This window comes from Zalophus californianus, chromosome 15 (assembly GCF_009762305.2).
Source record: "Zalophus californianus isolate mZalCal1 chromosome 15, mZalCal1.pri.v2, whole genome shotgun sequence".
NCBI classification, from domain to species: Eukaryota; Metazoa; Chordata; class Mammalia; order Carnivora; family Otariidae; genus Zalophus; species Zalophus californianus.
In genome coordinates, this window is record NC_045609.1 from 31,313,232 (window position 1) to 31,326,270 (window position 13,039).

At 55.3% G+C, this 13,039-nt stretch overlaps 1 protein-coding gene and 1 long non-coding RNA gene across 8 annotated transcripts in view; one reads left to right on the forward strand and one right to left on the reverse strand.

The window, feature by feature from the left end:
• LOC113923809 overlaps positions 1-8,835 on the forward strand; it is a 14,244-nt gene extending 5,409 nt beyond the window's left edge. Inside the window, exons 2-7 of one of the 3 annotated variants that reach the window (XR_003520420.2) lie at positions 2,209-2,278; positions 2,685-2,803; positions 3,849-4,037; positions 4,775-4,954; positions 5,833-5,951; positions 7,756-8,835. This is a non-coding gene — a long non-coding RNA (uncharacterized LOC113923809). Of the gene's footprint in view, positions 1-2,208; positions 2,279-2,684; positions 2,804-3,848; positions 4,038-4,774; positions 4,955-5,832; positions 5,952-6,073; positions 7,336-7,755 lie in introns of those variants that run through there. The other 2 variants (XR_003520419.2, XR_003520421.2) reach the window with 2 other exon arrangements.
• On the reverse strand, positions 4,124-12,978 carry TYSND1 (trypsin like peroxisomal matrix peptidase 1). 5 transcript variants are annotated; one of them, XR_003520418.2, is made up of 5 exons: positions 10,688-12,978; positions 8,854-8,984; positions 7,454-7,639; positions 5,545-5,710; positions 4,874-5,007 (listed from the first exon to the last, which is right to left on the reverse strand). XR_003520418.2 is itself a non-coding variant. In XM_027596937.2 (4 exons), the coding sequence occupies exons 1-4, from the start codon at positions 11,863-11,865 to the stop codon at positions 4,790-4,792; spliced, it is 1,713 nt and encodes a 570-aa protein (XP_027452738.1). In that variant the 5' UTR covers positions 11,866-12,978; the 3' UTR covers positions 4,124-4,789. The 5 variants fall into 5 exon arrangements, 4 of the variants coding, with proteins under 4 accessions (XP_027452738.1, XP_027452741.2, XP_027452740.1 ...); XM_027596937.2 differs by lacking the exon at positions 5,545-5,710 and having other exon boundaries at positions 4,124-5,007; XM_027596940.2 differs by lacking the exons at positions 4,874-5,007; positions 5,545-5,710 and adding an exon at positions 5,729-5,837.
• Positions 12,979-13,039: the final 61 nt, after the last annotated feature.

Below are 13,039 nucleotides of genomic sequence, written 5' to 3' on the forward strand. Positions count from 1 at the left end.
GCATGGACAGAAGGGCCACAATGTGGTTTGCCACATGTGGTTACATGCACGCTGTGCTTACAAGGAAGGAAAGACCCTGCATGCAGAGGAGGCCAGAAGAGGGGGAATGAAGCAGAGAGGATGCCGAGTCCTCAGGCATCCCTAGTGGCCCCTAGAGCCTCCCCAGGTCAAGGAGGTTTCTGGCACCTGTCCACGAGGTTCTGAACACTAAACCTGTTTTTATTTAGGTAACAGAAGTGAGTCTTTGTTCCTAAGATCCAGCTTGGCAGGGTCCGCCAGCTCTCCACAGAGGTCATTCTATGGTGTGGGCGTCCTAGTGGGAAGCATCTGCCCAGCCAGGGACATTTCCCACCGCGCCCCTTGCTTCTGGGTGGGGCCAAGTTCTTGCAGAAGGCTGAAGGACCGTGAACAGGAGTGATATGCATCACTTCTGGTCTGATGCAGTTAAGAAGCAAGGGTGGCTTCCTTCCCTCTTCCTAATTAATATGGGAAACGAAGGCAGAAGAAAAATGGTTAAATTTCCTTACTACCTACAGCCCATTGACAAGTCCTTGAAATAGGCAGAGTGACCTTCCTCTAGGGACTCAACTGCCTCGATGTTAATACTTTGCTAAGGGCAAAAGGCAAGCCTATCCCAACCGCCCCCCCAACCAGTCCTAGATCCTGTAAGTCTACTTTAACATATAAAAATCCCTTTAGAAATTTCCTTTATCTCTAAACCCCCCAGATACGTGTTGGCAATCAACCCCCCCCCCCCCCCGCCGCCGGCAGGTATATGGCCCATGGATATACATCTGAAGGGCCTCATGACTCAGGTTTTATTAGACAGTAATAAAAGACTTTTTCCTAACAATAGCTAGCCCTCTCAAGGTCCTGGAAACCTTGCTTCAAAATTCCTTAGAGACTCACACTATCCCTAACCCCCTCCCAACCTGAAAGTATATAATGGGCCACTCCTCATGACCCCAGTACAGCTATTTCTGCCCACGGATCCTGTTCCCGTGCTGTAATAAAACCACCTTTTTGTACCAAAGACGTGTCAAGAATTCTTTCTTGGCCATCAGCTTTGAACCCTAACGTCTTTCCTACATCACCAATGAAGTAAAAAAAAAAAAAAAAATCACTGGGTAGGCTTGTGGGGAGTGGTGACGGTGCCCCGCGCGAGAAGAGCAGCAGAGGCAACCCAAGGGGGTCAGAAGATTGGCCACACACAGGGGATGGAGCAAACAAGTAAATAAACCGAGGATAATGGCCTGTGTTTCTCACCGACAGGAGGGAGAACAAATAGGAAGACGGGAAAGTGAGAATGAACCTCGTGGCAGTTAATACAAATCCATACTCTTGGTGGTGACTCAAGGCTTACCACATACAGAGACAGAAACAAATATAGAGGTAGGGTCTCCTGAGAGGGCCCAGGAGCAGCTACACCTCAGAACAATAAGCACACCTTGTACCTAGATCTTGGCTTCGGAACACCATTTTCCGGTAATCAGAACCCTGGAGAAATGTCTGGTTCCAGGAAAAGTATAAGGCAAGCCCAGAACATTTTTGTTTTGAAGGCAGCGCTCAAAGAATGATGGGGAGATGCCAAAAGAAGGAACAGAGAAGCTAGTTTGAAGGAGCTCCCACCAGCCAACAGACAATTTTGGCCTCAACGTAAATAGACAAAAGCAATAGACAATTTCAGCATCGAAATAAATAATGACAATAATAGATTATAATCCATTGAAGAAAATATGAATCCATGAGTTCAAACAGATACAATTAAACAAATGGAAGTTTCAGAAAGCTCTTACAACATAATGCCAGCTAATAAATGTAGGAGGAATAATGAAAATAAAGAATGACCATTTCACAATGATTAAAGTTATCCAACCAAGAGACATAATGGGTGATAAACATCGTGGGTGAAAGTGGGATAAAGAACAGTGTATTTATATTGCCTCAAAGTGATTCCACACAAAATATTTACTAATTACAAAGGGGGGGGATCCCACCTTTATAGCGGAGAAACCTAGCACCATCTTACTCAAATGATCAACATTATCATCTGTAATAGGACAAAGAAACATCATGTACCACCCAGTAGGTCACAATAAAAAGACGACATCATTAATGTGATATCCCTGCCGAAGATGCATATCCTGAATCTAATCAGGAGGAAGCTTGGACAAACTCAGGCTAAGGCACATTTTCTGTTACCTTTAGGAAGGTCAAGGACATCAGACTCTAGGAAAGACTGAGGAACTGCTCCAAGCAAAGGGGGATCAGAGCCATGGTGAGTGGGTGTAACTCAGGACCCCAAATCGGACCTTTCTGTTACAAAGACCATCACAGGGGCATTTGTCAAAAGTGGAATGGGGTGTCTGGGGTAAGGGTGTCTGGGGATTCTTGCAATTTTTCTGCATGTTGAAATTATTTCAAAATAAAATTATTTTTTGAAAAGCAGGAATGGGGGCGCCTGGGTGGCTCAGTTGGTTAAGCATCTGCCTTTGGCTCAGATCATGATCTCAGGGTCCTGGAATCGAGCCCCGAGTTGGGTTCCCTCTTCAGCGAAGAGTAGGCTTCTCCCTCTCCCTCTCCCCCCTGAGAGCTCGTGCTCTCTCAAATAAACAAAATCCTCTAAAAATAAAAAATAAAAAGCAGGACTATCTCCTCTGTCTCTTCCCCCACCCACCCGCCAGTTGCAAAAGACGTGGCAGAGGACTCTGCGGTCCCAGATCCAGTGACGGAACCACCAGAGGGAAGCAGCCTCGGTCCCTCGCCCACTCCTGCACGAGAGCCCCACTTCCCTTCCTGGTCGGTCAGTCTGCTACTTTGGACTTGACATAAACTTCCATTGTCCGCAGCCGCTGAGCTGGGGGAGGGGGGATCCTTTCCTGCTTTATCCTGACTCACCCACTTACTCAACAACCCGCTGTACTTCTCCACTTGAGGTCTCACACACACCCCAAGGAAACATCTTGCCCCAAAACTCGTTAGCCAATATCGTCCTCGTCAGAAACGCAGGTGCATCTGCCCTTTCTCTCGGCGTTGCCCCGCCTCCTGTGCCATCACGGGGCCTTCTCCATGCCCACCCATCCTGCTTCAGCTGTCTTCTCCCCAGCCTGGCCCCATGGGGCCGGTCCTTCAGCCCGCCGTCCTGCTGCTTTCGAATTCCCCTCCACTTAGCACTGCCAGAGTGCACATGGGCTCACACTTCCTCGTCCCGGTCCCTACTGCTCTCTACCTGGAACACCCTGCCTGTTTCCAGGCCATTCAGTACATACCTACTCTCCTCTCAGGGTTTAGCTCCTAAGACACCTTGAGGAGGCCTTGCCTGATCCCCCCTCCCTAAGGCCTTAGGACACAGCCTTCCCTCTGAATGGACAGAGCCGCCCTGCCCGTCGCACTCATGGGCTGACACACCAGTCTCCCCAGAATGCCGAGCTCCTTGGTACCCACTGGAAGAAATGTTCCCCTCCCACTCCCAGCCGCCTGCCTCAGCCCTGACCCCCTGCTGCCCGCCATTACTTTACTATGGGGTTTCTCTAGAGCTAGCTTTGCCCTCTGGACCATTCCGAAGCTGTAAGGGGGAGAACATTCGTCACAGGAGTGTTTGGTCACCGAGTTGGCACTCAACAGATAGATGTTGGAAACAAAGGACTCTCAGCAATTCTCTCAGCTTAGGATTAGTCCCCCAGTCGCAACCCTGCCATGACATTCAACCTGTCAGTGACCTCGCAGGGTCATTTTTCAAGGGTGGACATGGGTATGCAGTGCGTGTTCTTGACTTGCAGGGCTGGTCTTAGCTCCTTGGGGCTGCCGTGGTCTCATTCATAACCTTGAACTCCCCAACCCACGCCCAGGGCCTAGTACAGGCGTGGACACAGCTGGATGCTCTGGAAGCACTTACCGCCAGGCCAAGACCACCACCTTCTGGGGGCTGCGAGCCCCACGCAGTGCTGACCGGCACCATGACCTGAGGCCAGGCCCAGTCTGGCACGAGAGTATCCCACGGGCTCACACCCCCCCACCGAGAAAGCAGGACAGAAAAGGTATATTTCTGTGCCTGGTGGTTTCCTATTCCCAATTCAACTTTTGAAACCGAGAAGAAAAAAGAACCTGATATATAGAAGTAGAGTTTCTCCTAGACATTCTCTTTATTCCCAACCCGCAACGAGACACATTCTACCCAGTGAGATCCCTGAGGCCCATTTTATGGGTTGGAAAGTAAAGGCACTGTGTCAGAGTGCTCCTGGAGGTCATCGACACCCGACTTATGAAGACCCACAAATCCTAACCTTCAGGGACTCCACCTAGAGATGTAACAACCAGAAAGACATCCTTTTCGTCTTTTCTTTGGTCTTCAGAGCAGGCCTCTCTGCTGAGGGTTTCTGAGGAAGCTCCTGCCCCATGAAGCAGTTGCTCCGTGGCCGCTGGCCATCAGGAGACAGGGGACAGATGCAAAGCCAGGGCTGGGCCTGCCTTCCAGCCTGCCCTGGCTGTCAGGACCAGGGCTATTGTGCACTGACACGGGGCTCCCCAGAAGGAGAAATAACACAGCTGAGTTTAGTGCCAGTGGGCAGACAGAGTTGAGGGCTCAAAAGAGCATCCCGAAACAGGCTGCCAGGTTGGAGACCCATGGGGCCGAAGGGAAGTCTGGTCCGACTGCAGAGCCGAACAAGGTGGGGCTGAAGGGGTGGCGGCCCAGCCGGGGTGTGCCCTGTCTGGATCCTGAGGCTGCTACCCTCAGCGCTTTGCTGTGGCGTAATATGGTGGTTCTTCTCTCCAGAGGATTGATGCAGCCTCAGAGCTTGCTCCGCGGGGCCTCTGGCAGGGGCCGTTGCAGCCGCCATACCACCCTCACGGGCTCCGTGGCACTGTCCAGCTCACGGAGGCCGCCCAGGTCACCCGTCCGCCTGTACCACTGCAGAGCCGGCTGCAGCACCGTGATGGGAATGCTGAAGTTCAGGTGAGGGTAGGTGGCCCCTGTGTCATTGTCCCGGGTGTTGCTGGCCACGATGCCTGTTGAGGAGTCAAAGAGGAAAGGGGGTATGAGCCAGGGGACAGATGGATGGGGGCTGAGGCCCATCTCCAGCCCGGAGGCCCTAGGACCGCTGGGGGCTTAAAGCCCCCTCCTAGCGTCAGACGCCCAGCTTCCCTCCTGGCCTCTGGCCCCCCTGCCCCCCTGTGCCCCTTCCCGCATCTACTTTCCCCTTCACGCCGTCACTACCTAATACACGGTGTCTCACTGGCTTTGCTACTGTCCTCTCCAACCAACCAGCGTCGGCTCCGTGGGCTCTGCCCACCCAGGCTCCCCAGTACCCGCATAACAGTGCGTGGCCCAGGGCAGCGCTCACCAAAGTCCTTGCTGCCTGAATGGATAAACGAATACTGCTGCCTGTGGGCGTCTGCGCATGCATGTGTGCGCACAGGGATGTGCTTTTTTAGACAGTTTCAGACTTACAGGAGCCTTGCCAAAATAGTAGAGGTCCCTGCCTGCCCTTCGTCCAGCTTCTCCTCATGTCACCGTAAAACAATGATCAAAACCAGGATAGTAACCTTGGGGCAACGCCAGTGACTGCAACACAGGACGCCTTCAGATGTGGTCAGTGATTCCATGATGCTTTCTCTGTTGTCGGATCCCATCCAGGGCCGTCGTGCCCTCCCCGAGTGTTCTCCAGGCTGCACCGGTTCCAGTCTTGCCCTATCGTTCATGGCCTTGACGCTTGGAAGAGCACAGGTCCGCTGTTCTCTAGGACGTCCCTCAGACTGGGGTCACCCGATGTTTTCTCACAGTAAGCGTGAGGTTCGGCGTGCTTGAGAATAGCAACCTGTGCCCTTCTCCAGGTGGCCTATCAGGAGGTGGATGATGTCTGTAAGCGTTTGTGATGCTAGTGAACCTTGACCGCTCGGCTACCGTGCTATCTGCCAGTCTGCTCTGTTGTGGGCTTACTACTTTCCTCCTTGTAAGTATGAACTCTTTTAGGATCGTGCAAAGATCCGATTTCTACTTTCCATTCATCGGTGGCTCCTGTCCACAGCAATTCCTTCTGTGGTTTTCCACTTCCCTCATGTCTTCTGCACTTAGAAACTGGAATTCTCCTGTAAGGAGCAGCCACCACTTGTCTCCGTTTCAGAGCGTCCTCGGTTACTTACGTCGGTATGGACTCGGCCGTTCTGTATTATCACGGGTACTCTGCAGCTCAGCCCGTCCTCCTAGGAGCTCCTCCAAGTCACCTCTGCGTTCTCTGCTCATTTGCTGCACTTGCCATTTTGTTGTTGGCATTTCCTTCCCCTTGGGCACCACGAGGTGCTCGGGGTTCGTCCCAAATGTTCCCTGCCCAAGCCCCGGAATGAGTCACTTCCTGGTGCCTCTTATTAGAGAAACCATGATCTGGGCTCTCGGTGTGCTCACTGCAAGTGGGGTGTCACTGCCTCTGGCCTCTCTCAGCGCACAGAGCTAGATTTTATACACACACACACATCTATACTTATCTCTACACCCACTTCTCTGTATATGCACATACTGGCTCTAAGCGTATTACCAATGAATCACTAACTGCCCTCCAGCGGTTAGGAGAAGAAAGCAGTTGCCCTAAGAAACTTGGGAACACAGGGTTTCGCTGGGACATGTGAAGGCTCCAGACAAAGAGAACCATACACACTTAAACACTATACTCTAGTTGGTAAATCTGAGCCTCGCAAGGGTGTGAGGTAGGGATTCTGCAAGTACTTTATTTGTGTCCCACAGTTGAAGAAATAAGGGAATTCCACTCCTGCCAGCAAAAGCAAGGCAAGGTTTCTCACCATGTCAGAAGTAAGGGAAGGGGACGCATCGCGTAAGCCGTGGCGGGGAGTGCAGTTGGAGGTATCCACGTGCACTCACAGTTGGCTTATTTTTTTTTTAATGGACAGACTGTTTTTATTTTTTTAACCAGAATTAGTTACCAAAACCTTCAAATGGAAAGATTTAACAACCACATATTTAAAAAAAAGGGGGGGGGTCACAGTTGCTAGTGTACAGCTGAGGAATCGGGCAGTGTTAGGCGCACAATCCTTTGTCAGGAGGCACCACTGTGCTGGAGCGGGGTGCTGTTCACCCCGGGTCACCCCTGACCCGCTACTCCCTACTGTCTTCACGCCCTCATTCATTCACTTGGACTGTGACTCTTGTTCTGATCCAACTGCTGAGTTTCACAGATCCAATGAGATTAGGTGACTTACCTGCGGTGGCGTGCTGGCAGAGAAGGAACGGGGACACAGATCTCTCCTCTCCCTGCTCAGCGTCTGTCTCTCTCCACTCTAAGAGCACAAGTACCCAAAAACCTTGGCTCACTACCTCTTGGGCATCAGGCCCACCATCTTCCCAGGCCCAGGGTGGCTCCTGGGGTGGGATGCCCAGCACTCACTAGATGGGACCGAGGCTCTGGCAAGGGGAATGCTTGGAGAGGGCCACGGAGCTGCTTACCCAGGAGGTTTCCTGTGCGGGGGGAGAAGAGGGGTCCGCCACTGGAGCCACCATGCACGGCACATGTGGTCTGGAGCATCACCGCTGTGTCATCCACCCGCACCACAGCTGACAGGATGCCTGAGGTCACCGAGGGCCCGCAAGCCTGGCCAAAGACCCCGAAGCCCACCACACTGACAGCTTCGCCTGCCCAGGAAGAAAGGAGGGTGAAGGTGGGGAGTCACCTCTGTCTGACAGGACTCACACACTCCCCAACCTGCTCCCTGCCCTCTCCGAAGTTCCAAACCTTCTCTGCCCTTCAGGCTCCTGCCTCCAGGAAGTCTGACCCAGGTCCCCACAGGAAGAGGCCAGGACGTCCACTGAGCTCCCAGCACCTGCTCACCACTTGTTCTTGGCATCAGGCTGTTCTCCGGCCCTCATTTCCCTGCTGGACCGGGGAGTTACTTTTCAGGGTCCCTGGCACCCAGCCCCGTGCTCAATAAATGTTTGTGTCAGTTAAGTGTCTGCCTTTGGCTCGGGTCATGATCCCAGGGTCCTGAGATCGAGCCCCACATCAGGCTCCTTGCTCCGTGGGGAGCCTGCTTCTCCCTCTGCCTGCAGCTCCCCCTGACAAATAAATAAATAAAATCTTTTTAAAAAATGAAAATAATAAATGTTTGTGACATTAACACCCATCTCCTCCTTGGACTAAGAAGTTTCTTGGTGAAAAAAGGTGGTAATGATGATGACCAACTACCTGCCAGTAACTTCCTTTAGCAAGTGCTCTGAATGTACAGGGCTAAACGCTTTGTAGGCAACGTCTCACCCACTCCTCATAATGCCCAGGAGTAGAGAGCATTATTCCCATTTTACAGATGTGGAAATTGAGGCAGAGAATATGGAGTTGCCTGTCCAGGGACACAGGGCTAGCAAGTGGCAGAAGAGATGCCAACTGAGAGAGCTCACGGTGTGCATCCCCACAGTGAGACCTGTGGCACTCCCAAGGCAGCATGCCATGCCACCGGAGCTTCCAAAGTCTAACACTGCTCTGGCCAGCCTGCAGTGTTACAAGGAGCCACCAACCCACACTCAGTCCCTCCACATTACACTACTGCAGGGCCTCAGGGAAAAAGGTGTGCCTTAGCCTTCACCAGGGATCCCACCTGCAACCTCTGCCCCTCGCCAGGACCTGGGGCATGCTGGGCACAGCAGGAAAGCCTCCAAGAGCAACCCCAGCCAAAGCGCTGAAACCAGGCTGACTTCACCCCAGCCTCATGCCACCCTGACTCATTACTCCAGCAGGGCTGGGGCAGGGAGCCCGCCTAGAGGACTGGCCCCCTGATCTAGAGGGTTAAGAGGGCTCAGCACTGACTTTGCCTCCTGAGCTCCCCCCCCAGACCAGAGGGCCCCTTGCCCTTTACCTTCATGGAAATGCTCAGCCGGCACCGGCAGGGGGACACCGTGTAGGTCCTTCTCCAGGTTCACTACCGCTACGTCATAGGGGGAGGTCTCCTGAGTGGCAAATGCCACACGTCCCCAGATCGTGGCACTCCTAGGAGCAAGGGAAACAAAGTGACGGGCTAGCTTTCTGACCCTTTAGCACTGGGAGGAAGCAAGGGGATGAGAGTGACTGTAGAAGCCACGGACTTGGGGGTTGACGGGTCTGGCAACAGCCCTGACACGTGCCAGGCAGGCATCTCTGGGCACGCCCTCGGCCATCCTGTGGTACTTCCAAACATGCTTCATACTTCTGTGTAAGCCCCCGGCGCCTCCCCATATTCCTAATGCCTGGCACCTGGGGAGCACTGTGGGCCAGGGCAGGTGTTAATGCTCTACGCACACCCTTTTCGTTCTCATCGAAGCCTTAAGAACCAGGCGCTGGTGTTACCGCCATTTTAAATGGTGCATGTGAGGGCCAGAGAGGTTGAGTAACTTCCTCAAGGTCACACAGTAAGTGGCAGAAGCCAGGGCACACATTCCCAGTGTTTTCTTTCACTGCCTCATTTCGGGCAAACAATCCTGCCAGTTGGTGAGGCAGACGTAGGATTTCGATCCTGTGTCCCTGTGTTACATAAAGGCCAGCACTTCTATAGCTCTCACTGTACGCCAGGCTCTGTTCCAAGACTTTACAGGTCAACTCAGGGAGAGGGAGCAGAGACTGGCTTGCCCAGGACCACACAGGGGCTCCCCGCTACACTCTGCAGGGACACCTTCCAACAGACCCCGTGGACTCCCTATAAGCAAGTGTGTGTGTCCTTGGGCCGGGGGATTGGGCACCACACCCTCGGGAAATCCTCATTACCAGTCTTCCTTATAGAGCCATGGCCGTCCTGCTGGCTTCCAGGGAGACACCCCACGGCAAAGCCAGGCTGGGTTAACACTGGAAATTCAGGAGAGGGATTTGGAAAGGCCTGGGCTGCAAGGCTAGGCTGAGCCAGGCACAGAACCTCAGGCATTAACACCAAGGTGCAATAACCCCTCTGCTCCTAAGTTGAGCACCTGGAACTACCGCAGAAACAAAACGGGTACTAGAAACCCAAGCCAGGAAGCCAAGGCTTTTGTCCCTGCTGCCGGGCAAATGGAAGAAAAGGGGCCAAGAGTGCTTTCCCTGCAGAGACGTAAGTGACCAAAGTCCCAACCTGGCTGCCAGGATCACCCAGAGATCATTCCAGTACATCTGTGTGCTCGGCCCCACTCCCACGTTCTAATTAGGTGGAATTCCACACTGTCATTTTTATCCGGATGGGAAGTTCCGCTTAAGGTCTAAGAGAGCAATCAAGTAAGAGTAAGAGGCCCCTCTCCTGACCCCAGGAAGGCAGCATTCTGGGCCTCTGAGACCCCACTACCGCTCTCAGGGGAGAGAGAACAGGGCGGCGAAGTCTCCATTCAAGGGGCCTAGTGGAGTGTGGGTGCAGGGCTAGGAGACAGAGCAGTCAAAGTTCAAAAGGAATTCAGGCTGGGAGGAGGGGGTGTTCAAAGACGCCCAGTCAGGGATGCTGGGACTCGCCACAGTCCCCCAGTCCGGAGTCGCTTGGCATCTTGCCCAAGCCCCACTCACCCCCTGCCAGGAAGGACGCCCCGTATCCCCTACACTGGGGTTGAATGCCGAGGATGAGGGGACTGACTCAGATCTCTATCCGCACTACACCATCAAAGCATCAGCATGACGCCAGAAGGCCTCCATTTTCCTCGGTTACGATCTGAGAGCCTGGGGGCGGGAGGCGGGCAGAGTTGGGGCAACCTTGCGGGCCTTACTTGGGGGGCGTGGTGCGCACCAGGACCCTGGCCGCCTCCCGAGGGGCCACATGCCGGCAGGTCACCACGAGGCGGGGCCCCACGGCCACTCCGGAGCCCCAGACGGTGCCGCACTCCACCAGCACGGCCGCAGCTGCCCACGGGGGCCCGGGGTCTCGGAGGGGCAGGCCCCACGGGGCGCCCATCTCCTGCGGCAGGAGGGCGGCCAGGGCGTGGGTGCCGGGGCCCAGGCGGCCGAGAGCGGCTCGGGCGGCGCGCAGGAGCGGGGCGGCGGCGCAGAGCAGCGTGAGGCCCACCCACTCGCGGGCCTTCCAGCAGAGGGGCGCGGCCACGAGTGCCACGAGCGCCCCCGCGGGCCGCGCCGCGAACACGCCGCCGCCCTCGGTGCCGGGCAGGCAGCGCGCGTCGGTGAGCAGCAGCGGGCCGGCTGCGTTGCTGAGCACGCCGCGGCTGAGGGTGTTGAGGAAGATGTCCGGGCAGAAGGCCCCGAACGGGGAGCCGCAGGCCAGCAGCGGCGCGCCCTTGGGCACGGCCCCGGGAGACGCCACGGCCACAACCGGCCCACGCTGCTCCTCTGCCGCCGCCTCCTCCTCCGGGTCGGGCCGCAAGCGCAGCAGCGCGAACCAGCCCAGCGCTCTCAGCTGATCCTCCTCCTCCTCCTCCGACACCTCGTCGTCCGGCGCCGCGCTCGCGAAGCGCCACTGCTCGGCCGCCTCGCCCCCGAAGAGGCGCGCGAAGTGGGCCCGGAAGGCCGGGCAGCTCAGCAGCAGCAGCAGCTCGGCGGGCCGCGGGGGCTGCAGGAGGCGCCCGCCGCCGGGTCGGGCCGGCGGGCCGGGCTCTGGGCCGGCGCACTGGGGCGTGCACAGGCCCGGACGGCCCCGCTCCGCGCGGCCTGCGAGGCTCGCGGCTGCCGGACCCCACTGCACGTGCAGGCGCAGGTCGTCACCGCAACTGTCGCCGGGCAGGAAGGCGGCGCCGGCCGCGGTCAGCGCCGCGCTCCCGGCCCGCAGGAAGGGGGTGAAGATGCCCCCGTGGCACAGCACCAGGTCCGGGCAGCGGCTCAGGATCACCCCGCTGCAGCTCCACGAGCCCGCCTCGGCCTGCCCGGCCCGGGAGGCGCTCACCACGCACCCCGCCTTCTCGGCCGCCCTCATGGAGGGCCCCCACTGCCGCGCCATGTCCTCCAGAACGGTGCACACGGGGTTTTCAGAGGAACGAGAGAGACAGCGAGAACCCCGGTCGGGACCCACGGGTCCCACGCAGCGCCACCCAAAGCTGGAAGCGAGAGGTGCAAACACTGACTCAGGTCTTCCTCGTCGGGCCCGATTGGCTAAGCCCCAACTTGCCCGGCCCCATTGGCTGGGCTTGGGGCCGAGCCCTGATTGGCTGCCTAGGCTGACCCCATCCCTTTCCCCGCCCTCGTTGGTTCGGGCCACCTGTGCGACCTCGGCGCCGAAGCAGTCCGGGACGATAAGCTCAGGGAGTGGGGTGGCGTGTGGTTTTACCGAGAGACCGGGCTTGGGTAAGGCGGAGTCCCCTTTCTGTTCGTTGGGCTGCAGGAAAAGGAATAGAAATGAGGGCCGTCGTGGCTAGACTTGCCCAGGCAGTGATAGGACCTGAGTATCTAGATGCTCAAGTCTAAACCAGCGGTCTCTGACCCTTGGCATGATAAGGGCAAGGAAATCCTTGGCCCCTTGGCCGAGTTAGTAACTTGAAATTTTGTGAATTAACCCTACAGCAATCCACTAGGTGGCATGCAGCTCACAGGACTACACCTAGGACCTTTTGATGCCAAAGCCCGAGACAAAACTGATGAAAACTGGGTTTGTGCAAAATAAAATTGCCCTTTAAGACTGATGAACAGTAACCCGAAGTCAAATTTTTCAATTCTACAACCCTATACTTTGCAGTGTGCACATCTCATAACCATGTATAACATTTGTAACCACACCTAGGATTTATCTAGGTCGGGGGCCAAACACTTTTTCCGTGAAGGGCTAGAGCCTCAGTGGTTCAGGTTTTGCGGGCCATATGCTCTCTCAAATACCCAAGTGTGCAGTCGTAGCAGGGCAAAAGCTAAAGGAATGGATTGCTGTGCTCCAGTAAAACTTCCCTTTGGACGCTGAAATCTGAATTTTATGTCACAGGCAGCATTTTCCCCCCACACAGGCCATACAAACACAGGCAACAGCCCAGATTATTGTAGCGCATGTCAGCATTAACAAAAATTATTCAATTACTACTTAAATTACATAACCTTTCTGCCTCAATTTCCGAATAAAATTAATGCTGTTCCAACAAACCTGCTGGAGAAAGTTAAATGATGACCCATCATAGTATGAGGTGGGGCTG